The following is a 24,549-nucleotide window of genomic DNA, read 5'->3' on the forward strand; positions in this document are numbered from 1 at the left end:
CTTCCTTTAGAGCCTGACTTCACCGGTCTCGACTGCTGCGGGTGCTGGTACCTGAGGCTTCCTATCTCGGCCTGTGAGCGAGTTGGCGAGCAGAAATCCCCTCCTGTAGGTAAGAATGTCTCCGGGAGGTAAATTAATTGAAGAAACACTTGCATCCCTTGGCCGCCTCGCCCCTCCTTCCCCCGGTTTCGAGAGCCTGAGCCGGGCGGGTACCTGCGTTGCAGCGGGCAGGTTCTGACTGGCCTGGGTTACATCCCTGGGCCCTTGGCGGACAGCCAGCAGCTTCCTGCAGCTCCCTTCTCCCCTCCCCGCCCCGCCCGTCGGATCCACAGTCCTCCCAGCCACAGTGCTGAAACTCGCCCAAGTAGGTTTGCCTAGAATTGTTACTTTCAACCATCTGGAAAAGCAGATTAAATAAAATCATAATTCTGGTAAAGGGCCAGCATTCCCCATGGCTACATCCATGGTCATAGCTTTGAACTGAAAAGAAATCTTCGTGCATAATTCCAAATCCCCATCCAAGAATGTCGGAAAGGTCCTAGGGAGGAAAAGAAAGGGGACTTTAAAGTTAAGAGATCTGGGGCCCTATTGACACTGCTTTAATTGAAACTTTAAAATAGCACAATCGTATCTTACAGTACTATTTCTGGAAAGGATACCTAATTCAGCAAATAGCATGTGGAACAATTACTCATCAAGTCCCACGTTGCTGCTGTAAATATCCAAAAGGTTTGGAGTTTGTGGAGTGCTTAAAACACAAAAGTGTTTTGCTTCTCCAGACATCAGAACACATTGGGGTCTCCTAAGGCAAAAGGTGTGTTTTCATTAAGCTACCTATTTTAAATAGACTGAAACCTAACTTCCAAATACAGACATACTTCCCTTTATTGAGTTTTTTACAAATTAAAGATTTGTGGCAACCCTGCGTCTTCAAGCAAGTCTATTGGCACAATTTTTCCAACAGCTTTTGCTCACTTCTGTGTCTCCATGTCACATTTTGGTAATTTTCACAGTATTTCCAACTTTCTTGTTATTGTTGTATTTGTTATGGTGATCTGTGATTTTTGATGTTACCACCATCACTTGATGAATGCTCAGATGATGGTTAGCATTTTTTAGCACTACAGTATTTTTAAATCCAGGTATGTACGTGGGTTTTTTAGACATAATGCTATCGCACGCTTAATCGGCTACAGTATGGTGTAAACATAACTTTTACATGCCCTGGGAAAGCAAAAAAGCTCCTGTGACTTGCAGTATTGCAATATTAGCTTTATTGGGGTGGTCTGGAACTGAACTCACTATAGCTGGGACGTATACTTGTATGTTTTTCTTCAGACTATCTTAGTGGTAGCTGAAATGGACAAACATACTCGTTTATTTTGGTCATTATTGGTTGTGGACCAACAGTGGTTTCTCAAGGTTGGGTAATGGTAAATGCAATTCAAGCATAAGTGTTTAAAGATGAACTGATTTGGCTCGCTGCCCCTTAGCAGTTTAGGTGAAATTATCTACTGGGAAGCTTTCTGAAATTAGTCTCTGAACTATGAGGACCCAGCTGTGTCCATTCTGGTTGGAACTGCAACACATGCTTGCATGAGGGAGATGGGCAGGAAGCTGTATTGAGCGCCTCATATGGGCCAAGAACCAGATGGAGCAGTTCCTAAGACAACCCTATGGGGTGGGTGTGATTATCCACATTTTAAGAGGAAGCTGGGAAAGGTGAAGTACCTGCCACAAACAGGGATGGGGCCAGGGGGAACATGGGCTTCAGACTCCAAAGTTGTGCTCTTTCCAGGGGACCACACTGCCCACCACAAACCCAAACCTAGGGAAAGAAATTAAATAAACGAGCTTAAGGCTGGGTAGTCTGCGGTGAGATGTCGAAAGATTAAAGCTGATTCGGTAATGTAACAACTAGTCGCAAATCATTTAGATTCAGAAGAATAAATTGGAGGTTAGTTGCCTGGGCTGGAGGCACAGTGAGTACTTAACAAGTATTAAAAGATAATTTTTGGAAAGGGATAGCCATGACTCTCATACAGATGTAAAAATAAACACATGTTAAAGGTTTTATTAACTCATTAGAGAGGAAACTGGTAAGACTGTTAGAACCAGGCCAAAGGAGAATCCAAAGAACTGGTAACATGTATAGATCAGGAATGCTGAAATGGAGGTAAAACTGGTTTTCCATGGAGATAAGGGGAAGAAGGCTATACCTTCCTTGGAGAAAACTCATTTCCATGTTTACAGACAAAAAAGTTCTTTCACATTGCGTGAGTTACTACAATTACTGTGCCGAGTTGTAAAATACCTCAAACATGCCTAGTTTTTCCTTGAAGCACTACTTTTTCCCTCCACCTCCACCCCACCCCGAGGCTTTGACTAGTTACCACACTGCATTTCAGTGGTTAGATATGATATGGTGACTTCACCAGTGTGATGGTTTGGTAAGCATATTGCTCCAGCTGACCTAAGCATAGACATCCAGAGAATTAGCAGTCTGGGAGGGGGTGCTTAATTCATCAGCATGTGTTTCATGCAAGTAAAAATAGAGTGATGCCACATATGATAAAATGGAATTTGAAGAATGTATTTTAAAGGTCACCTGTATCTACTCTTGCTATGGTTTTGACCAAAAGCAGAACTATTCAAGCCTGCATTTTGAATATCTGGACCTAATTACCTTTCAAAGTTGTGTGGAGTTTTGAAGTTGTGTGTGTGCTTCATTTCAATGATGAGTCGGAGGTCTTCGGTTTTGGTTTGGTTTGGTTTGGTTTGGTTTGGTTTGGTTTGGTTTGGTTTGGTTTGGTTTGGTTTGGTTTGGTTTGGTTTGGTTTGGTTTGGGAGAGGGGATACCTGAGGATTATGAGTGGGTAATAGGACTACTTCATAGGTCCCTGAGATTCTAAGTCACTTTGTACAAAATTCTAGAGACACTAAACTAGATTATGTTAGTAATAGCACTCAGAGGGAAGTGTTTTGTGATGTTTATCTCCCTAATCATCTGTGTTTCAGAAAGACCTGAATCTCCTTATCTGTTTTATTCAATGGCATTCCAAAGAGGGTGGCCGAGGAAGAGGGTGGGTTCCAGTGTATGAAGCCATCAGCAGGGGGTGAGATTTGGTGCATATAAAGCCATTGCTCCTGACAGCTCAGCTCTGAAGGAGGAGGGAGGACTCCTGACTCCAGTGAGAGGAAGGGACATTGTGACAGAGACGCTGAGCGGCTGGTGGCAGGAAGGAGCCAAAGGTGGATCTGAAGGCAGGAAGCAGGACCAGGTTCTAGGAAGAAATAAGTTCAGGGCACAGAAGGAACAGGTAACTCTGACTCTATCTGAGTTATTTTGAAGGATGTTATATGTGACCAGACTTACAAAGTGTTTGTTGGCCTGTCCTAGATTTGATTTGTGGGCACTGTTTACATTATGATACTCTAGGACAGACCCAATTTCAAAGATGCTGTCCTATTTCCAGATTAAATAGAGGCCTTGCCCCGATGTAGAATTTGGAAAAACTGTAGTTGTTGCACTGATAAGAAAAGTCCAGGGCTTTGGGGAGTCCTACACAACAAAATGCTTTGGTGGGTTGAAGGGAGGTGTATTTCCTTTACTTAAGGCATCATGTATAGGCAATATAAAATATATATTTTAAGTTTGAGCGTTTATAATTGTATACACCCAGGTAGCTATAGCTTATCAACATATAGGGTATGTCATCACCCCCAGAAAGTTCCCTCATGCCCCTTAGCAGACAGTTCCCACCACCCCCAAACCCCCAGAGGTCACCAGTGTTCTGATTTCTGTCAGTGGTTGAATCATTTAAGGATGTCCTTTTTGTGTCCGGATTCTTTTCAGGCAGCATACTATCTGAGATTTATTTGTTTTATTCCATATATCAATGGCTCGTTCTTTTTTTCAAATCATCTTTATTGAGGTATAGTTTCCTTGCATATAATAAAATATACATAAAATGCTAACGAATTTGACAGATGTCAGTTTGTAATGGCCACTACGGTCAAGATGTGGAGCGTTTTCGTAGCTCCAGAAAGTCCCCTGTGTTCCATTGCAGTCAGTCCCTCCCCTGTCTCCTCCCCCAGGCAACCACTGATCCAGTTTCTATCACTACAGACTAGTTTTGCTTGTTGTAGGACTTTGTATGTATTCATGGAATCATACAGTTTTGAGTCTTGATCTTTGGCACAACATAATGTTTTCCATATTCACCCAAATTTTTGCAACAGTTCATTCCTTTCTATTGCTGATTAAGTCAGTATTTGTGGCTTAGATATACTTAGATATTATTTGCTCACCTTTTAATGGACATTTCAGTTGCTTCCCTTTTATTTATTTATTTTGCTATTATGAATACATGAACTTTCTTGCAGAGATTGCCAAAAGGTTTTCCAAAGAGCTGGTACCATTTCACATTCTCACAAGCAAGGTGTACAAACCCAGTTGCTCTAAATCTTTGTGAACCTTTGGTATGCTAGTGTTTTTGTACTTAGACCTAGTGGTTGGGAAGTGTTCTCTGTGGTTTTTCTTTTCAGTTTGTTAATGATATCTCTTGAAGAGCAAATATGGCTTTTTGATGAAATTCAATTTATCATTCTTTTTAAGGTTAGTCCTCGTTGTCATTGCAATGAAATATCTGCCAGCCCTTAGTTCCCAAAGATGTGTTTTCTTCTAGATGGTACTCTATAGTACTAGAGTTTATGATGTCAAATTAGTTTTTCTCTCTTGGAGTGAGGTAGAGATAAGTAAAATGCATCTTAAATACGATTAAATCCCAGCTAAAGTGCAATAGCTCACTAGAAACTGGCGAAACCACCTTCCAACCTGATTTTGCAACAGAGGAATGGTAATTAAGCAACTCCCTGGAGTCATGTCTCCCGCCTTCCTCCAGCATCAGCTTGCCTTGACTTAAGCAGGCTGCAGCTCTTTCATTTGGATGTTATACCCAAAATTATGTTTTCTTCTCTTTCAGTAGTAAGTAGGTGAAAAGGCATCATTAGTTGTTATTCTCAATCAGCAAAAAGCGAATGTTTCCGTTTTCAGTGATTAAATTTCTGATTTGCTTCTAACTGGTGAGGGCCTGGGCCTGGCAGAGTTGAAACCCTGAAAGGAGAGCTTGAGCTTTTTTGGAAAATGTAACAAATATTGGCCCACACTCTGTTTTTACAAAAGCTTTGGGCCTTGGGGAGTGAAACCATTTGCAGATGTCATCTACTTGCCTTGCTGCCCAAGCCCTTTGGAATTTACAGGCTGTGAGAGTCACAATTATTTTCTTTTGTTTCACAATTATTTTAAATGATCTCTCTCTTGCTCTGTTATTTGAGATAGGTGTTTTGACTGCAGTGAAGTTTCTGGAAATGAGGCCAGCCCACTTCTCTGGTGCTGGTCTTCTTGTCAGGCACCCCATCCGAGATGCATGGAACGATTAGTCAGGAGGGGTGGATAGGAATTGGGTGGAGACTGGGGCTTCTAGATAGTTCCCTTCTAAATGACTAGCGTCTGAGTTAGTTCCGGCAGCATCTTCGAAACAAGCATGGAAGAGGATTTGATAAAATGATTCCTTTCTGCTGACCTAGTCCCTTACACTCCAGGCCCTGTTTTGTGGGGAACCTTAGCAAAACCAGGTTTGGAGAAAGTCTTTGCTCTGATCAGGTCTCCTTGACCTCTGCCTCAGGGAGGGTGGCAGCCCTGAAAACTTTGGCTCTGGGAGCAGAATTCCATCTTCTTGGGGTGGGGATCTGATCAACTAAGGTCCTTTTCAGCTAGAAAATCCACCCAGACCTCAAAGAGCCAGCAAGCCCACAGGTGTGTGTCAGTGTCTACAGTTCTTGCTTTTTGATAGCTGCCTGTCCTGGGCAAAGGGAAATATATATTTAGAAATATTTGTGGCCGTAAGAATGTTTATGTACATACACACAGCCTACGGGTTAGGAGATAGGACACTGTCCATGCCCGACATTTAGAGGAAGTCCAAGTTGTCATAGGCCCGATGTGGGTCTCTGTGGTGTATAGGAGTAATACATGAAAAATTTTATGTGCACAAATATGGAAAAGGTTTATTTCACACACTGAGTCCACCAGTTAAGACTAACTGAAGGACATACAGCAAAGTGGAGGGCTCTGGACTTCAGGAACCAGGAAATGGGACTTCTAGGTGAAACTTGCAGTTCATTGAAAATGGGATCCTGGCACCAAAGTCAACTTTTGTTGTTGTTGTCACCTTTGCATTAAAAGAAGTTTTATTTTCCCCATACTGTAGAATTACAATGACAAATGCACTTCTTTTGCAGTCAATATAAGAAAACTAGGAGTTTCAGATATGGTGTTATAAATCAAGGAAACACTTAGGATTGTTACTAAAGCTGTGCACATTTATATAGAAAAGAATGTTGGCCCGAAACCAGTTGGGAAGATTTAAGGATGTGGTAAAACAATAGAAATGGAAAAAGTCAACAGCATATTAATTACTGGAATGAAAGAGGAGAGGAAGAATTGAACTCTGATACCAAGACACTGAAAACAGGTAAGAGGTTGCCTAGGAATGAATTTTTCCAAGGCAAATGGAAACAACCAGCCCAACTTGATCATAGTTGCAAGATAAGTAAATCTGAATATTTTTTAGGAGATGAAGAAAAGTCTATGAGCACCTCAAAATGAAGTCAGATTAGACATGCCAGCAGAGGGATTATTGTATTAAGAAAGTTACCCCCACACACACATACCCTGAAGAAAGGGAAGCAGCAGCAAAAAATGTGGAACCTTCCAGAACTAGATCCAAATCAGAGATTATTGAGAGACACTGGAGAATATGAAGGGCCCCTAGTGGGATTGTTGCGAGTTTTAATGAAAAATCATCATCATCCGTGCCAGCAAAAAGAGAAAGGAACTTGACCCCAAAGGAATTTAGCCACCTAAATTACTTTGCTTCCGACTGCAAAGGCGTTGGTGGTCTTTGAGGGTTCCTTCAAGGTCAGACGGGCTGGCTGGGCACCCCAAGGGGCAGTGTACGCCCAGGGCCCACGTGATGTGCCCCCTGTGTGTGCAGGTAGCACAACTGGGTCTGGTCTGCGGGGCAGGAGGAGCAGGGGGCTTGCAACCTGCCTGGGACCACCATGGCTCAGGAGTGACATAGAGGCTAAAGCTCAGCGTTCACCTGCTCCATCTGCTGTGTCAGCCAGAGCTTGTCCTCTGAAGAGCACTGCAGGGCATCCCAGGCCACCAAGGTAGGCTCTATGGTAGATGTAGCTGCTCCAAATCTCTGCTGATTCATACAGACTCTCTCGTTACTTGCGGCGTCTTCATTGTAGACTCCAAGTCTGAATAGCCTGATAGACTGGCTTTTATTTGGGGATTGTCCTTGTTTTTTTCTCTTTTAACCTATTAGCCTTACAGTGTTCTTGTACCTTTTTTTTAATATAAATTTATTTATTTATGTATTTATTGGCTGCATGGGTCTTCATTGCTGCACATGGGCTTTCTCTAGTTGCAACGAGTGGGGCCTACTCTTGAGTCTGGTACGCAGGCTCCTCATTGTGGTGGCTTCTCTTCCTGCGGAGCACAGTCTCTAAGCGCTCCGGCTTCAGTAGTTGCGGCACGTGAGCTCAATAGTTGTGGCTCACGGGCTGTAGAGCACAGGCTCAGAAGTTGTGGCACACGGGCTTAATTGCTCCACAGCATGTGGGATCTTCCTACAGCAGGGATTGAACCCGAATCCCCCGCGTTGGCAGGCAGATTCTTAACCACTGTGCCATCTAGGAAGTCCCGCGTGTACCTTTTTTCAAATGATGATGGAGAATATGAGTAATATGTGAGAATTACTGCCATAATAAGGATTATCTTATTTGGAAAACACAGAAATGGGAAAGATAAACATCTTCTTTCAAACGTGCCAACTCAGAAGATCAACCTGATTCATGTCCTCAGGTTAGATTCAATGAAGCAAAGGGAAGTTTAGAGTGCTCTTTAGGAGGAGGATAATTTTATGGGGTTCAAGTGGAATGATAAGTGGTAAAGTAGAAAAAAAAACAGCCTGTTCCAGAATGGTGCATTGCCATGAAGGCTGCGGTCCTCCCAGACAGAAAAGGTGTTCTATGATGACAGAAACAGGTGTGCTTATGAGGGATGTGATTAGATATTTCGTCCTGTTCTTTGATCTGCAACTTCTACGGCAGTGGCTCTATCCACAGTAATGTAACGTACAGTGTGGTCATGTATATATACAGTTGACCCTTGAACAACATGGTTTGGAGCTGCACAGGTCTGCTTACTCACAGACTTTTTTCAGTAGTAAATGCTACAGTCGTACACAATCTGGTTGGCGGCCTCCACAGATCCAGCATTGTGGATAGGGTGGAACTGCGGACACGGAAAACCAACTGTATGTTATACTCAGATTTTCAACTGTGAGGAAGGTGGGCATCCCAACCCCCATGGTTCAAGGGTCAATTGTAATGATATTTTGATAATCCAAACAAAGGTTTTGGAAGAAGCAGGCATACTGTGCAGTGACTCTCATATTTAATGTTTTTTCTGAAACATTTTTTTTAAATCCTGTTGGCAAGCCACTAAAATGTTTTGATGCTGACCATCTGAAAAACACTATATTCTAAATACATGTGAATGAGGATATTGGGGATATAGCCAGGCACTCTCAATACAGGGTAGGAGGAAAGATTTCTGAACTTGTAATTAGAAAACCTGAGTCTAAGTCCAAGTTTTAATGTTGGTTCAACGTGAAAACCAGCACAAATGTTACTGCCTCTGGCCCTCAGTTTCCTTATATATAAAACAAGAACAGTACCACCTAATCTGTCTACTTCACAAAACTGTCAAAGAAAAATTTAAATAATATGCAATCACTGTGGAAAACAGTATAGAGATTCTTTAAAAATCAGAAAATAGAACTACCACATGATCTAGCAATTTCACACCAGGGTATTTATCCAGAAAAAATGAAAGTGCTAATTCTAAATGAGACATGCACCCCAGTATTCATAGCAGCACTATTTATAATAGCCAAGACATGGAAGCAACCCAAGTATCCATCAACAGACAATAGGATTATGAACACACACAATGGGATATTCCTCAGAGTGAAATACTACCATTTGCAGCAACATGGATGGACCTAGAGAATATTATGCTTAGTGAAATAAGTCGGACAGAGAAAGACAAATACTATATGATATCACTTATATGTGGAATCTAAACGGTAATACAAATGAATGTATATACAGAACAGAAAGACTCAGACACAGAAAACAAGCTTGTGGTCACCAAAGGAGAGAGGCAAGGGGAAAGGGACAGATGAGGAGTATGGGATTAACAGATACAAACTACTATACATAAAATAGATAAGCTACAGGGACCTACTGTACAACACAGAGAACTATATTCAATATCTTTTAATAACCTGTCAGGGAAAATAACCGGAAAAAGAAAAAATATATATTATATATATAACTTAATCAATTTGTTGTTCACCTGAAACTAACACACTATTGTAAATCAACTGTACTTCAATGTAAAAAATTATAATAATTTTCCAAATGTAAAAATTGTAGAAAGAAATTGCATAAGTAATTTGATTATCGTAGCCATTGTCATGATGACAGAAAGAGTAGCATCTCCTCAATAAGATAAAAACAAAAGATGGTAAGCAGTACTTCCAGGCATTGTGAGGCCAGCAGCCTCAAGCTTCTCCAGTAAGAGAGAGAGGATTTGGCCAGGACCCAGGTAGCTGTTCCCTTGGAATCCTAGAGTCCACACTGACAGTGCTTTTCGGGGTAGCTGGCAAGGAAATGAGAAGAAGAAAATGTCAAGATGGTGGGAATGGTGCCACGGAAATAGATGCCATCAGAGAAAAGTAAGATGTAAACTTGGAGCCAGCAGACCCAGCCCTGAGCTCCGCTTTAACCTTTTTGTAGCTGAGTGGCCATGAGCTTTGGGGAGGTTCAGTTCCCATGTCTGAGAAATCTGAGGCCATATATACATATATATATAATATATATAATAGAATATAACTTTTATAATACAGTTGCTTTATATAATTCTTTGTCTCTAATCCTTAGAACAGTCCTAATTTTATGTTACTTTGTATATATAATATATGTATACAGATGTTTTTCAACTTACAAGGGCTAGGGTTAGGCCCCGATAAATGCATCAGAAGTTGAAAATGTCATAAGTCAACAATACATTTAATGCACCTAACCTACCAAACATCATAGCTTAGCCTCAACTGCCTTCAACATTAGCCTGCAAGTTGGGCAGAATTGTTGGCTACGAAGCCTATTTTATACTAAAGTAGTGCACGTCTCATGTAATTTCTGGAAAACTGTACTGAGAGTGAAGCACACAGTGGCTGTCTGGATCTAGAAAGGTTGTAAACGTGTCAGTTGCTCACCCTCGTGATGGCCTGGCTGCGTGGGGGCTGCCGCTGCCCGGCATCCTGAGAGAGGAGGGCACAGAACCACGTGTCACTAGCCCGGGAAAGGGCCAAAATGCAAAGTAACTGTCTGTTGAATGCATATCACTTTCGCAGCATCATAGAGGCACAGACTCCTAAGTCGGGCTTCCCTGGTAGCACAGTGGTTAAGAATCTGCCTGCCAATACAGGGGACACGGGTTCAAGGCCTGATCTGGGAAGATCCGACATGCCACAGGGCAGCTAAGCCCGTGCGCCACAACTGCTGAGCCTGTGCTCTAGAGCCGGTGAGCCACAACTGATGAGCCCATGCTCTGCAACTACTGAAGCCCAAGTGCCTAGAGCCCATGCTTCCCAACAAGAGAAGCCTCCGCAATAAGTCTGCGCACAATGAAGAGTAGCCCCCACTTGCCACAACTGTAGAAAGCTTGCACTCAGCAATGAAGACCCAATGCAGCCAATAAATAAAAATAATTAATTAATTAATTTTAAAAAACCCTCCCCTATCAAACCATTGATAATTTGGGGATATCTGTATTATATATAATTATAATTAATTATATATCATCATATATATAAATGTATTTTATATATAATATGTAAACATATATATAAATATATTTTACAAAATATATAAACTATGTTATATATAACAAATAAATATATAAAATTTTCTAATTTATAATCTATAAATTATATTTATACATAATATAAATATATATCTTAAATATATAATATAATTTATATATTAAATATATAATAAAATATATTAACATTATATTTTAATTTAACATGATATCAATAAATGTATAAAATGTATAATCAAAATATGTATACATATTTCAATATATATTGATAGCTGTGGCACCTGAAGGAGCCAGAGCCTTGGTGCTTTGCTCAGGGCTGAACACAGACACACCCAGGCCACTACTGGACAAGCAGTTTAGGCTGGATGGGACAGAACCGGTCACAGACAGAGTGCTGTGTGCACAGGGGGTTAGTGGGTGAGGCAGGGCTCGAGTGTCTTATCTGAAACATCGGAATCCCCTGAGGATTTCTCCACTGGTCCTGGGCTCTCCGGGGCCTACGGGACCAGCAGAGAATATGGGGGTAATAGGTCTGTGTGTAGCTTTGGGAAACTCCCTGGATGATTTGCATCCACTTCCACCACCACCCTCTGGCGTGGAGCCACTCAGCCCAGTGCATGAATTAGGGACAAGGGGTCCTTGGGCTTCTGGCATCACACTCACTCAGTGCCTGTAAATGCAGATTCCTGGACCTCACTGTGCTTCCTGAATCACACTTTAGGGCTGGAGTCCTGCAAACTGAATTTTCACCAAACCACCGCTGATTCTGATGCAAGTCAAGTTCACAGTCATAGTAACTGGCCAGGGTCCGGAAGGGCTGTGCAGTGAAGCAAGTGCCTGACAAGGAGACCCTGGGCGCGGCGGGGAGGGGAGGGGATAGAGATGAACAGCCAGACATTATCAGCCAAGAGTCTCAGAGTCTCCCAACAGGCAGCAGGAGGGGACAGGGGCGGTGGCCCTGGAGGCTGAAGAATCCCCTCCGGGTGAGACAGGGTCTCGGAAAGGGTCCTGGAGCTCGTGCTGCTGCTAAACCAGGAAACTCCAGCGGCTCTGCTCAGTCCTCCTGGGTTAAAGGACTCCTGCTCATGTTTGCTTAGATGTCTTCTCTCATTTTCTCTGGCAGAAAAACTAGCTTTGGGGCATCTGTTTGTTTCTGTGGGAAGGGGCTGCACATGGGAGTGAGGGAAGGAACCGAGCACCCCAGGGCTCAGGCATGACCCCCCACCCCAACGTGTTTCTCAGTTGTTTTCAGCTAAGACCAGACACTCTCCCTGCTTTTTCCCTCATTCAGCCCAAATCGCTGTGGGGCCTATCACGTGGAGAGAGGCGAGGCGGGGAGAATGATGTGTTTGAGCAGCAGCTCTGTGTCCAGCATGGCACCAAGTCCTTTCTGGGTATTGCAGCTCCTGGTGCCCACAGAAAGCCCACACACGCAGATGGCGTTGTTCTCCCGCCTGACAGACGAGCAGCTGAACGCAGGGCACTTGGAGAGTTGAAAAGCTCCCTGGCCTCTACCTGGTGCCACTAGGAAGGGCACTCGGGAAACCCAGACAGAGCTTTCCTGCTTCTCAGAGGTTCATCTCCTTCCTTCTCCGAGACGTACTGTGTGGGGAGCTCTTCTAGGCACAGGGATAGAGCAGTGACCCAGACAGACCGAAGGCTCTACCCTCCTGCTTCCTTATACTTTCTCTGCTTGACCTTCCCAACTAAATCCCGTGGGGCAGCACCATTAGACCAGTTCCGTCTACAGCCACACCACCCTGAACGCCCCCATCTCGTCTGATGTCGGAAGCTAAGCAGGGTTGGGCCTGGTTAGTATCAATACTTGGATTGGAGGATAGTTATCAGGTGGATAGATAATCCAGGGGACTCTTAGCAGCCCAGGGACCACAGGCATAGTGCTAGGTCTCTGAGATGCCCAGAGAGGACTGTGATTTGTGGAGCTAGTGCACAATCCATGGTCAGCAGATGGAGAGACTGTTCTAGATGTAGGGTCAGCAGACGTCACCCCATTAAGACAACCCTCTGAAAGATGGCCAAGCCTCAGTAATTGCCTACCCAAGATAGCCTTTTCTATAAGAATATTACTCACCCAGAAAGAAGGTTCCAGCAAACCCTGGTAGCAACTCAGGAAGAAGATAAATCCCGTGCAGTCTAGGCTGAGAGAGGAGGTGGAGGACCGTCCAATCCAGCACGGTCTTGGCAAGAAGCTCACGTTGTCACGTTGCTCAGTTCCATATCCGTAGCCTTCCCCTGGTCTCTGTGCAGCCTCATGAAGGGTTCTGCTGACATAAACAGAAACAGAACTTATTTCGCCTAGGAAAGGAGCTATGCAGCTGACTGGGACCACCTTGTGAATGGGTCGGGTAGGTGGCAGACCAGCGGTGTGACCCAGTAGGCCCCCCACCTCCCCAGCGCCTCGCAAGTTCCCGCCCCACCCAGGTGACTTGCTCTTCCGCAGTGAGCATCGTCTGCCCTCTCTTGGGCCCACTTTCAACCTGTAGTTGCCCCTGGAAGCTTGTGTATTAAGCCGAAATCTTCAGTATGAATGTGTTCATAAAGATTCTTTCTTCCATTGCTGTGGGGAGAGGTTAAAAACAGCAGTTGAGGAAGAAGGGCCACCAGAAGGAGACCAAGTGGAGCAGGTGACAGGACCCTGATGGGAGTCAGGGAGACCTGGATTCAAATCTTGACTGTATGGTTTGAAGCCAGTTCTTGGACATGTTGGCTCACCTATACCTTCACCTGGGAATTTGGGAAATTAGTGTGTTACAGTTATTGTGAAGATTTAATTAGATTAGATGCAGACAACCTTCACACTCACAGCAGGTTCGTTTCCCATGAATTATCTCAGAGAACTTAACCACGTCCAAGACCACCAAAAAATGTGTCCCGTTTACGAACTAAAGCTAGATCCAAAATGTGAAGGCATGAGAGTGAATTTGCCTGTCGCACATTGTAATCCACATGAAAAAGCAAGATGTTTTCCAGTGTGGCCACCAGAAAACAAGGGCTTTGTTATTGTTTTTCTGTGCAGTGACAAATGAGATCCTCCACTTTACTTTTTGTCTGAAATTTGAATTTCAAGCAGTTTTACTTCTGGGTTAGGAAAAAAGTATGAACTGAGTGTGAACTGTTCATGAGCTACCTGCGCCGTTGAGTGGTGTGAAAACTGCAGACTGAGAGATGGGATGCGCCTGTCGTAAAGAAAGGTGGAATAACAGTCTAAGACGTGACGCCTTCTATTCCCAGTCCAGAGTTAGCACCGGATGGAAAAGGGGGGAATTATGTAAAAGATGGCAACTCAGAGCTTTATCCAGCTTAAGTTTTTAACAGAGGAATTACAAATTCTCAGATCATAGAAACCTAACAAATTACCTTGGATGACTATTATGTGTCAAACACAATACTAACAAGGGAGAGTCTGATGGAGGGAAAATGTGTAAATAAATACATTTAGTGTGTTAAGATCTCTGAGTCATAAGTTTCTGTGCAAAATATAGTGTGCAGACAGTAGAAGCCTTGATCGACTCAGCCTCTGTTCTCCTGGGTTTCACCTCCTGGAAGGTCATGTCCAGACAGACCTCATTTTATTGCACTTGACTGTAATGCGCTTCCAAGATAACTGCATTTTTCACAAATTGAAGGTTTGTGGCAACCCTGCCTTGAGCAAGTCTATCAATACCACTTTTCCAGCAGCATTTGATCACTTCGTGTCTCTGCATCAAATTTCGGTAATTCTCACCATGTTTCAAACTTTTTCACTTTGATGATGTTTGTCGTAGTGACCTGTGACTAGTGTTCTTGGATGTTAGTGTTGCAAAAAGATTGACTCACTGAAGGCTCAAATGATGGTTAGCATTTTTCAGCAATAAAGTATTTTTTAGTGACGGTATGCACATTGCTATGTTAGACATAATGCTATTGCACACTTAATAGGCTGCAGTACAGTGTAAACATAATTTTTATATGCAAAGGGAAAGCAAAACGTGTGCGACTCGCTTTACTGTAATACTTGCTTTGCTGCGGTGGTGGTCTGGAACCAAACCCGCAGCATCTCTGAGGGATTACACCCGTAATTCTCTAGCCAATGTTTTACTTACTTTCAAACATCCATTGGCCCATTGTTTACCATTTATCAGTAGCTACTTATTACCATGTTTATGATGGAGAGCACGGAAGAAGTGGGACTCTACCCCCAGCAACAATGAGTAAGAAGTTTGTTGGCAAAGGAGGGTTGACTGTCTCCTCTAAGGAATATTTGAAAGCAGTTATTCATCACTCACCTTTTCAGGTCAGCTTCAGATGGAGGAAACTTTGTCCTTTCATTAAACATTGAAAACTCAGCTTTAGGGAATTCCCTGCTAAAGCAGTGGTTAAGACTGTGTGCTCCCAATGCAGGGGGCCCGGGTTCGATCCCTGGTCAGGGAACTAGATCCCACACGCATGCCGCAACTAACCGTTCACATGCTACCACTGGGGCGTGTGTTGCGACTAAGGAGTCAGCAAGCCTCGCCCAAGGCCCAATGCAACCAAATACACAAATAAAAAAAATCAACTTTTCATGATGTCCAAGATGCCAGAAAGAATACACATCAATTAATTTTGATTTTGTTTCCTTTTGATCAGCCATGAGTTGTTTGCAAACTTCAGTGAGCTCTTCCTGGATTTATCCCACTGTGATCCTCTGCCTGTTTGGATTTTTCTCCATGATGAGACCCTCAGAACCCTTCTTTATGCCGTACTTATCTGGACCAGATAAAAACCTGACCATTAAAGAGGTAAGTTAATGTACATACATATCTTGATGTGGTTTAATCTTACAGGACTTAAACAAGGACATAGAGTCAGGGTTTCATTCAACTGGAAATAAGATTAACACACTCACCTCAGTGAATCCCATTTGCATGGTATTTCTTATTTCGTAGAACTGTTCAAACTACTCTCTCCTCCTCACACTTGCAAAAATGGCAAACCAAATCACACTGCATGTGTAATAAATAGTCTCACTTTGATAGAGTTCTAACATTAGGCTTCATGCACGGGAACATGTCAAGTCTTCACTGATTCTATTATACTAATGCTAAAATAAAGTCCCCGCCAGGCACAAGGTCTAGTCCTAATAAACTTTTATTCTGCTGGGGTATAAGCAGAATCTGTTTAAAAAATTGTAGCATTTCTTTAGGCCAATTAGTTTTGAAAAACTGTTTATTAGCAGGTGAGACCTTAACAGGTTTATCTCCCAGTTTTATCTTCCCCAGAAGTCCCAATTCTCTTCCTCAAAAGATCCACCTCTTTTTTTTTTTTTTTTTTTTAATGACAACTGCAAGAAAACAGTGCACTGATCCAGTCGGAGAATTACCCTAGGCTGCTTTTATAGTCTCCAGCTGTAGCTAAGAAAACACTGCAGAGTGTGTGGCTTCCCCTGAAAGGTTCAGTGATGCCACTTTATTTGGTGATGAGGTGTAAGGACAGAAGGGCAAGCTTATTCTGCCAGAGTATAAAATCACTTAGGGGCAGCTGTGTTTCCGAGTTTCCCAGATGGAAGCATGTCACTACTAAGACAAAGCAAACGACAGATAGAGGTCCAGACTCAGCCAGTGAACCCAAGAGGTCTGATTCCCCGACCACAGAGGTGAAGCCCAGACACACTAACCTTTCAAATCACTGAACTTCCCCTCGTCATTGGCACGGAGACCCACTGAGGTTGCTGGAGAGAGCGGGGGCCACAGAACAAAGGCTAGTGCGGCTGGCCTGCACCTGCACCCATCATGCCCTAAAGATCAGCAAGTCTTCAGTGCTTTCTGTGATTGAACACTGAGGTGCCATGCATTTCTGACTGAATTCATGAGATGACCCACGTTAAACTGAGGCCAAAATTGAGTAAGCAGAGACAAATCAGTAGAATTGGAGGGAGAAAGGGTTGGGAGCCCAGCAGATTTGGCTGGGAAGGAGATGAACTGCATTGCTTGTTACCACACCATAATTCTGCAAGATGATGTCCTCTTGGCTATCTTCATGTGTGTGTTCATCCAGACTTTTCAGGAGCTGAGACTTGTCATAATGATGAATCACTTGAAGATAAAGGTTGCTGGATTCTTCTCACCGTGTAGCTGCTTTATCTAGTGCTGTTAATCTTTGCATAAGAAGAGGATAGTATTTTTTTAATAGCCTGAGAAATCCACGAGTATGTATTGAACAATTTTTAACTAGTTTACAGGCACACCTCAGAGATATTGCAGGTTTGGTTCCAGACCACCCCAATAAAGTGAACATTGCAATAAAGTGAGTCACACACATTTTTTGATTTCCCAGTGCATAAAACAGTTATGTTTGCACTCTACTATAGTCTATCAAGTGTGCAATGGCATTATGTCTAAAAAACGTATATACCTTAATTGAAAAATATGTGTTTGCTAAACAAAATGCCAAAATAATTTCAATAGTAACATCAAATATCGTTAATTGTAGCTCACCATAAAAAACATAATAGCAATGAAAAAGCTTGAATTATTGCAAGAATTATCAAAATGTGACAAAGAGACCTGAAGTGGGCAAATGCTGTTGGCAAAATGGTGCCCGTAGGCTTGCTCAATGCAGGTTGCCACAAACCTTTAATTTGTTAAAAAACAAAAACAAAAACACGGTATCCACAAAGTGCAATAAAACAAAACACAACAAAACCAGGTATGCCTGGACTCTAGTATACATACTATTATATATTTAATATAGTTCAGATTGCACATTAAGCCAATGTATTTTCTACAGAGATGCATGTAAGTATATGAAATGAGTTTTTAGGGAGGGTAGCACGGAGCTCTCCTTTCCTACGGGTTTCCTTGAAAATCGGTTTTCTACTGTGCTTTCTTGTGATTTGAAGAATACCCTATCTAACTGGATACAGAGTTTTGTATCGGGCAAGCCATGTGTACCTCAGGAACACACAAATCTGAGAAAGGTAACCCTCCTCACTTGCTGGTGCTCCATGGTCACAGGTTGCATTTCTCAACTCTGCAGATCACAAATGAGATCGTCCCTGTGTGGACATACTCATACCTGGCGCTGCTGCTCCCAGTGTTTATCCTCACCGATTATGTCCGCTACAAGCCAGTCATCATCCTGCAAGGCATTAGCTTCATCGTTTGCTGGCTGCTGCTCTTGTATGGCCAAGGAGTGAAGACCATGAAGGTGCTGGAATTCTTCTATGGGATGGTCACTGCCACCGAAGTGGCCTATTATGCCTATATTTACAGCGTGGTCAGCCCAGAGCACTATCAGAAAGTGAGTGGCTACTGCAGGAGTGTCACACTCGTGGCCTACACAGCAGCCTCAGTGATGGCCCAGCTCTTGGTCTCCCTGGCCGGCCTACCGTACTTTTACCTTAACGTTATATCCTTGGTCTCTGTCTCCGTGGCCTTCCTCTTCTCACTTTTCCTACCCATGCCTAAGAAGAGCATGTTTTTTCATGCACAACCCAGCAAAGAAGCTCCTCCAAAGCCACCAGGAAAGGATGCTGCCTCAGAGGGACCTCAAAAGGATCACGAACCAGTTGGAAAAGGAGTATTCACTATTTCAGGGAACCCGTGTGATGGCCAGTTGAGCGACCCAAAGCCAGAGAACGTAGCTTTGAGAGTTTTTACGCAGTGGCTACAAGATTTGAAGAAGTGTTACTCCTCAAAACATCTCTTTTACTGGTCCCTTTGGTGGGCTTTTTCCACAGCAGGTTTTAACCAGGTTTTGAACTATGTTCAAGTCCTGTGGGATTACAAGGCACCATCCCAGAGTTCCACAGTATATAACGGAGCTGTAGAAGCTATTGCAACCTTTGGAGGTAAGTAAACGTTGATCTTCCTTTGATGGGTTACCCCCCGCTAAGTTCATTTCTCCAGTGCTAAATTCTCCATGGTGGTAAATTAGGTCTGTTCAGAAGGCATATTAACCTTTTTCGGTAGTAGAAGGCAGTGGGGAAAAAGAGGGACATGACATTTCTCTTTAATGTGTTGTAGTTACAGGTAAGTCAAGAGCTCAGAATTCAGCACCGAGTGATTCCATTCTAGCCAGATTCCTAAGACTCCATGTCATCATCAGAAAAAGTGATAATAATGCCCCCTGTTCTTTCAGGATTGTTTTTTATCTCAGAGGGAAAATAGGCATCTTGTATATAAACAAGGAGATTTTTTAATTTTTAATTTTTTAATTTTAAAAAATGAGTTGAGCTATTAAGACTTCCAAATTATAACTGGAAGAGTTTTTATTAATATAGGATTGATTTAGCTAGTGCCCATCTTTAAGCAGTTCCAGGCTCTACACCACAAATTTCCAAAAGTAGCTTTCTTATGAGATTTAAATCAGAAGTGGAAGATATGTGAGAGTCAGGATTCTAATATCAGAGGGAAATCTGCCTTTGAAGTCCTTTGTACGATAAATATTTATATCCTGCTTAATGGAAACTTAAATTCAACTAAGACTTTGAAGATATTTTCTAGGAAGTGGAAGATTGCCACACCCTCTTTTACAAAAATTTTCAGAAACTTCACGTGGCATCCGTTTTATTACTATCTCCCTTTTAGGAGATTTCAGTTTAACTCCTGGAAACCAAGACTGTGCTGGGATTAGTTCACTGAAATTATGTCTCCTACATTCCAACTTCTGAAAAGAAAAGTAACTTTATTTCTTTTGTAGTAATGGTTCTTGCCTACATCACATGTGGAAAAGTTAATTAATCAAATCTCAGTAATCTGAAACACAAATATCTCTCGCTTTGTTAAAGAGAACTATGATTACAAACCCTAATTTCAGTTAATTATTCAGTCTCTTAAACTCTGTAAGTTGTTCACCCAAAACCTCAAGTAAATTCAGCCAGATCTTGAAGACATTAAGATGAGGTTAGAAGTAAGATTAAGCACGATTAGTAATAGATACTAAAACTTACAACTCAGTGCAACACATCTGTTACCTATCACTGAGAAGAATAATAAAGGCAGCTATGAACAGGCCAGGTGTACTGCCAGAGCCACTGTTTCATCTTTATCTGTTCCTGCCCTGAGCGTGTTATGTTAAGTGACTGAGTTTATGTATCATTTCTCCCCACTCTGTAGTGAGTAGGAGCCTTTCTGGTCCCTCTGCGTAGAACAGTGCTTGGCATGTAGTTGATGCTAATTAAAGGTGTGACAACTAAATGACTGGAAGAGTAGAAGTTAAAGAGAGTAGCCAAAGGAAAACATGCTTGAGAAATGGATAAATCCACACTTAGGCAGATCACACTATTTTCACGAGTTGTGAAACCAATACATTCATCTTTCAGAATTACCTGAGACCTGAGTTCTTAAGAGAGCATGTTGATATTTCCCATGGCCAAAGTCAGTATGTTGAATCTTCCTTAATATTTCTTCTTTAGGGGCCCTGGCTGCCTTGGCAGTGGGTTATGCGAAAGTCAACTGGGATCTTCTGGGAGAGTTGGCCCTGGCCATCTTCTCGGTTGTCAATGCAGGCTCTCTACTTCTCATGCATTTCACGACCAACATATGGGCTTGCTATGCTGGCTATTTGATATTCAAGACCGTCTATATGCTTCTTATCACCATAGCAGTGTAAGTATTACTAAGCATTTCTTCCCACTCCTAAAATTAAACCATATTCTCTTTTCTATATTCCTGTAATTTCTTTTAGAACTTTGGAACAATTTTAATCAACTGCAGTATTAAATGTTGACTACTTCCTATTAAATTAGACACAATTAATCCCTCTTTTCATTTAACTGTTTGCCCACTGGATTTTGCTAATATCAGTCAGCAAGGAAAACAAATTCTGTAAGTTCACAAACCAAAGGCAATGATACACTGTCAGGTTGTGATATTTATTTCAAACAGTTTTCCGATTTGCACAGTGTGATGCAATTTGACTTTGAATGATTGTTTAGATTTTGTCTTTAACTTCATTTGGTTGCTTGAGTAATTCCAGGCATATGCTTTTGTATGAAACAAAATATTCCCAGCAAGCCATGAAAAGTTGTATACTGAATAAAAAAATACATGCAAAGATTACAAGAATAAATCCCAGAATATTTTGAAATAAAAGAATCTTTTAGTGATTAAAAATATTTCATTCTATGATAAGTGTAGAGAAAGCTGACTATAGGAAATGTGCTTTGGTATTAACCAAAAGATATAAGAAACATTTGAATTTCAAATCACATGAAAGAAGTAGAGCCAAATCCTTATAAAGTTTTGGGTTTTAATCTGTGAAAAATGCTTGATAAGTAATTGGCAAAACCACGAAATATAAGGAGGCTGAGAAAAGATCATGAAACAAAAGAAAGAGATGAAACTTGTGACAAGTTCTTTTTTTTTCACTGAAAGGTATCAGTTAAATGTAGCTAACTCACGTGTCTTGTGTTTTTTTAAACGTATTTTGTTAAGGTAGGATGACATTATTTCTTTTCATTTTAAGAATATTCACAACCCAAAGCTTTTTACCTGCATTCCAAGGAAGAACAGTAAATAACATATATTTGCAAGTCTTTCAAAAGTGTTTTGTCATAAAATTTCAAACTCTGCATAATTACAAAAAATAAGTTAATTATAGAGTCTTCGCAGTGGTACAACAGGCATGGTCTGGATCTTCCAAAGAATATTCACCCACCAAACTTCGAAACTGTCAATACAGTTGACAAGAAAAAGGATAACTCTCCAAAAAATTCCTTCGGTTGGGCTTTGCTGAATTTCATATAAATTCACTGTGAAACAGTATCTAAAATCAGATAGCATCCCATATTCGCAAGTTCTGAGAATTAGAACATTTAGGTTTAATTCCTAGAAGCATTAAACAGGATAGGAGGAATTTTGCCATATTTCCTTTAAGTATATTTTACTTCAGCCTTTAAGTATATTTTTTTCTTTGCTCTGCCTGTTTGTCCATACTGGAGGAGATTTAGACAAAAAAATGCTATCACCAAGACACTGCTTTCTCTTCAGTTTCTGTCTTTTAAACATAAGAATCCCATGTATGTTCTCGTTAAAAGACTTACTCTTTGTTGAATGACAGCTTTCAGATCGCAGTTAATCTGAGCGTGGAACGCTATGCCCTGGTGTTTGGGATCAACACCTTCATTGCCCTGGTGATTCAGACCATTTTAACCGTGATCGTAGTAGACCAGGGAGGACTGGGGCTGCCAGTTAGCATTCAGGTAAGCTGCAGGGCTTGCTTTGTCCTCTTCGTGTAGTTGGGGAAATATACAATAGCTAGGGCATCTCAAAGGGTTTTGTCAGCCCTACCACTGTCAGTATTTACTTTCTGGAATTCCTTGGCTAGGCAAATTTCAAAATAAGCCATGCCTTAGCACTTCCCTGGCGGTCCAGTGGTTAAGACTTCACCTTCCAATGCAGGGGATGTGGGTTCCATCCCTGGTGAGGAGCTAAGATCCCACATGCCTCTTGGCCAAAAACCCAGAGCATAAAACAGAAGCACTTTTGTAACAAATTCAATGGATACTTTACAGATGGTCCACATCAAAAAGAAAATCTTAAAAAATAAAATAAAATAGAACAAAACAAAATAAGCCATGCCTTAGCACTTCCCTGGCAGTCCAGTAGTTAAGACTTCACCTTCCAATGCAGGGGATGTGGGTTCCATCCCTGATGAGGAGCTGAGATCCCACATGCCTCGTAGCCAAAAACCCAGAGCATAAAACAGAAGCACTATTGTAACAAATTCAATAGAGGCTTTACAGATGGTCCACATCAAAAAGAAAATCTTAAAAAATAAAATAAAATAAAACAAAATAAGGCATACCTTTAATTATCAACTGTAAAACCGAGTAGGTTTTGAGCAGTAATCACTATAGGTTAGCATTTGCCTTTGGCTCCTAAAGCCCCATCAGGTAACACACTCACTGTCGTGTCCCCCTTATATCTCCTCTTTCTCCTGTGGTCCAGTACCAAGGTTTACTAAGATGCAACTGGGAAGGGGTACGTGGCTATAGAGTTCACCTCCCTTTTCCCTAAAGCACTGAGGGACTTAAAATTAGTCCATTTTCACATTTTACATATGGATCTGAAAAAAAGGGGATAAGGCAAGTAAAAAGTAACCTCAGTGTCTAAAATTCATTCCTGGAGACATTACGTGTAGCATTGCACTATCCTCCAAACATGGACACACAAATCAGTGGGATTTAGTGTTTTTTCACTATTGATGGCATTTGCTAGCGTGTGAATCCAAACAACCCTGACTCCAGAGCCCACGCTCTTAGTTACTGCATTGCTTACCCTTTCATGCCTGGTTCTTCTAAGAAGGGAGAAGGAGGTATTGAGGAAATCTAAAAGACCCGTATTAAGTTTCTGTGTCTTGATTATCCCATAATCCAAGTAAATCAACAGCATCACTGTGTATTATCAATAACATAGATACTCAATTTCATGTGTGTCTAACTCTGTTTTTCTCTAGTTTTTAGTTTATGGGAGTTATTTTGCAGTCGTTGCTGGCATTTTCCTACTGAGAAGCATATACATTATCTATTCAGCTGAATGCGGAAGCCGAGTGCAGAGTTCCACTGCAAGTCAGAATCCATATGGACCACACCCACAGGAACCGGAGGACGTCTAATGAGCAAAGCTCTACCCTCTGCCAACCACTACAGCCTCTGAGCAAGGATGCTGCTGGCCAAAGTCACTGAGTGCCATGAATTGACCCACTTCACAAGTCTGAATTCCCCTGAACCTTTTCAAACCCAGGAAAGTTCAGCTTTGGACTAGATATCTTTGTGCCCAGCTGAGCGGATGCAGTTGTACAGGTCTACCATCTCAATTAAACTACCTATGTTGGGGAACCCCAGTGAATAGCAGTGACTGGAACATTCTGGTTTCGCTTGTTTGCAAGGACGTTCAAGTGGCATGAAAATAAACCATGAGAAACACTCCAGCCATCCTAGAGTTGATGTTCCCCATTCATGAGCAGAAATACTAACTGAAGTGACCCTGTTGCGTGGTTTACATATTATTTGTTTTATTGTACCAAAACAGGCAACACAATGGACACTTTTTTGTCTCATGAGCCATTTTCCTTCTTTCATTCATTATATTTCTTTAAAATTTACCGTTCCCTGAGAGAATTTTAAGGCTTGGTCCCATTTCTAAGGACTCCTTTTCTCTCCTGATAACGCAGTATTATTCACAAGCTATCATTTGATAATATAACTACTTAATTTTTTTCATGATTACTCCTCACTTTGTGCTCTGCTGAGCTTTCTTGTTGAAACTCTACCTCAGTGATAACTCCAGACACCGCTGTGTGGCCACAGAATAACATTCATGCCAATGCCCAGTGGTCCCAGGAGAGGCAATGAGCTTTCTCCTACCATGACCCCAGACAAGTGTTTTAATGTCATGTCAGTGTGATGTCTGCGTAAAACAGAAAAACTTAAGTAGAAGGTTTCAGGGATTTATAGAAGTATTCATAAATAAGAAAACACTGATGGTGGAAAAACACCTAATTTTTAGATGGAAGAGATTGTGTTAAATAAAATAAAT

The 24,549-nt window shown here is 41.8% G+C and overlaps 1 protein-coding gene across 5 annotated transcripts; it reads left to right on the forward strand.

Moving 5' to 3' along the window:
- On the forward strand, positions 1-24,549 carry SLC19A3 (solute carrier family 19 member 3). 5 transcript variants are annotated; one of them, XM_057745672.1, is made up of 7 exons: positions 56-109; positions 6,394-6,536; positions 15,656-15,807; positions 18,044-18,857; positions 20,424-20,616; positions 22,070-22,211; positions 23,468-24,549. In XM_057745672.1, the coding sequence occupies exons 3-7, from the start codon at positions 15,658-15,660 to the stop codon at positions 23,624-23,626; spliced, it is 1,458 nt and encodes a 485-aa protein (XP_057601655.1). In that variant the 5' UTR covers positions 56-109; positions 6,394-6,536; positions 15,656-15,657; the 3' UTR covers positions 23,627-24,549. The 5 variants fall into 5 exon arrangements, with proteins under 5 accessions (XP_057601656.1, XP_057601658.1, XP_057601655.1 ...); XM_057745674.1 differs by lacking the exon at positions 56-109 and adding an exon at positions 3,279-3,320; XM_057745673.1 differs by lacking the exon at positions 6,394-6,536 and having other exon boundaries at positions 1-109.

The sequence above is a fragment of the Hippopotamus amphibius genome, chromosome 8, assembly GCF_030028045.1.
Source record: "Hippopotamus amphibius kiboko isolate mHipAmp2 chromosome 8, mHipAmp2.hap2, whole genome shotgun sequence".
Classification (NCBI taxonomy): domain Eukaryota; kingdom Metazoa; phylum Chordata; class Mammalia; order Artiodactyla; family Hippopotamidae; genus Hippopotamus; species Hippopotamus amphibius.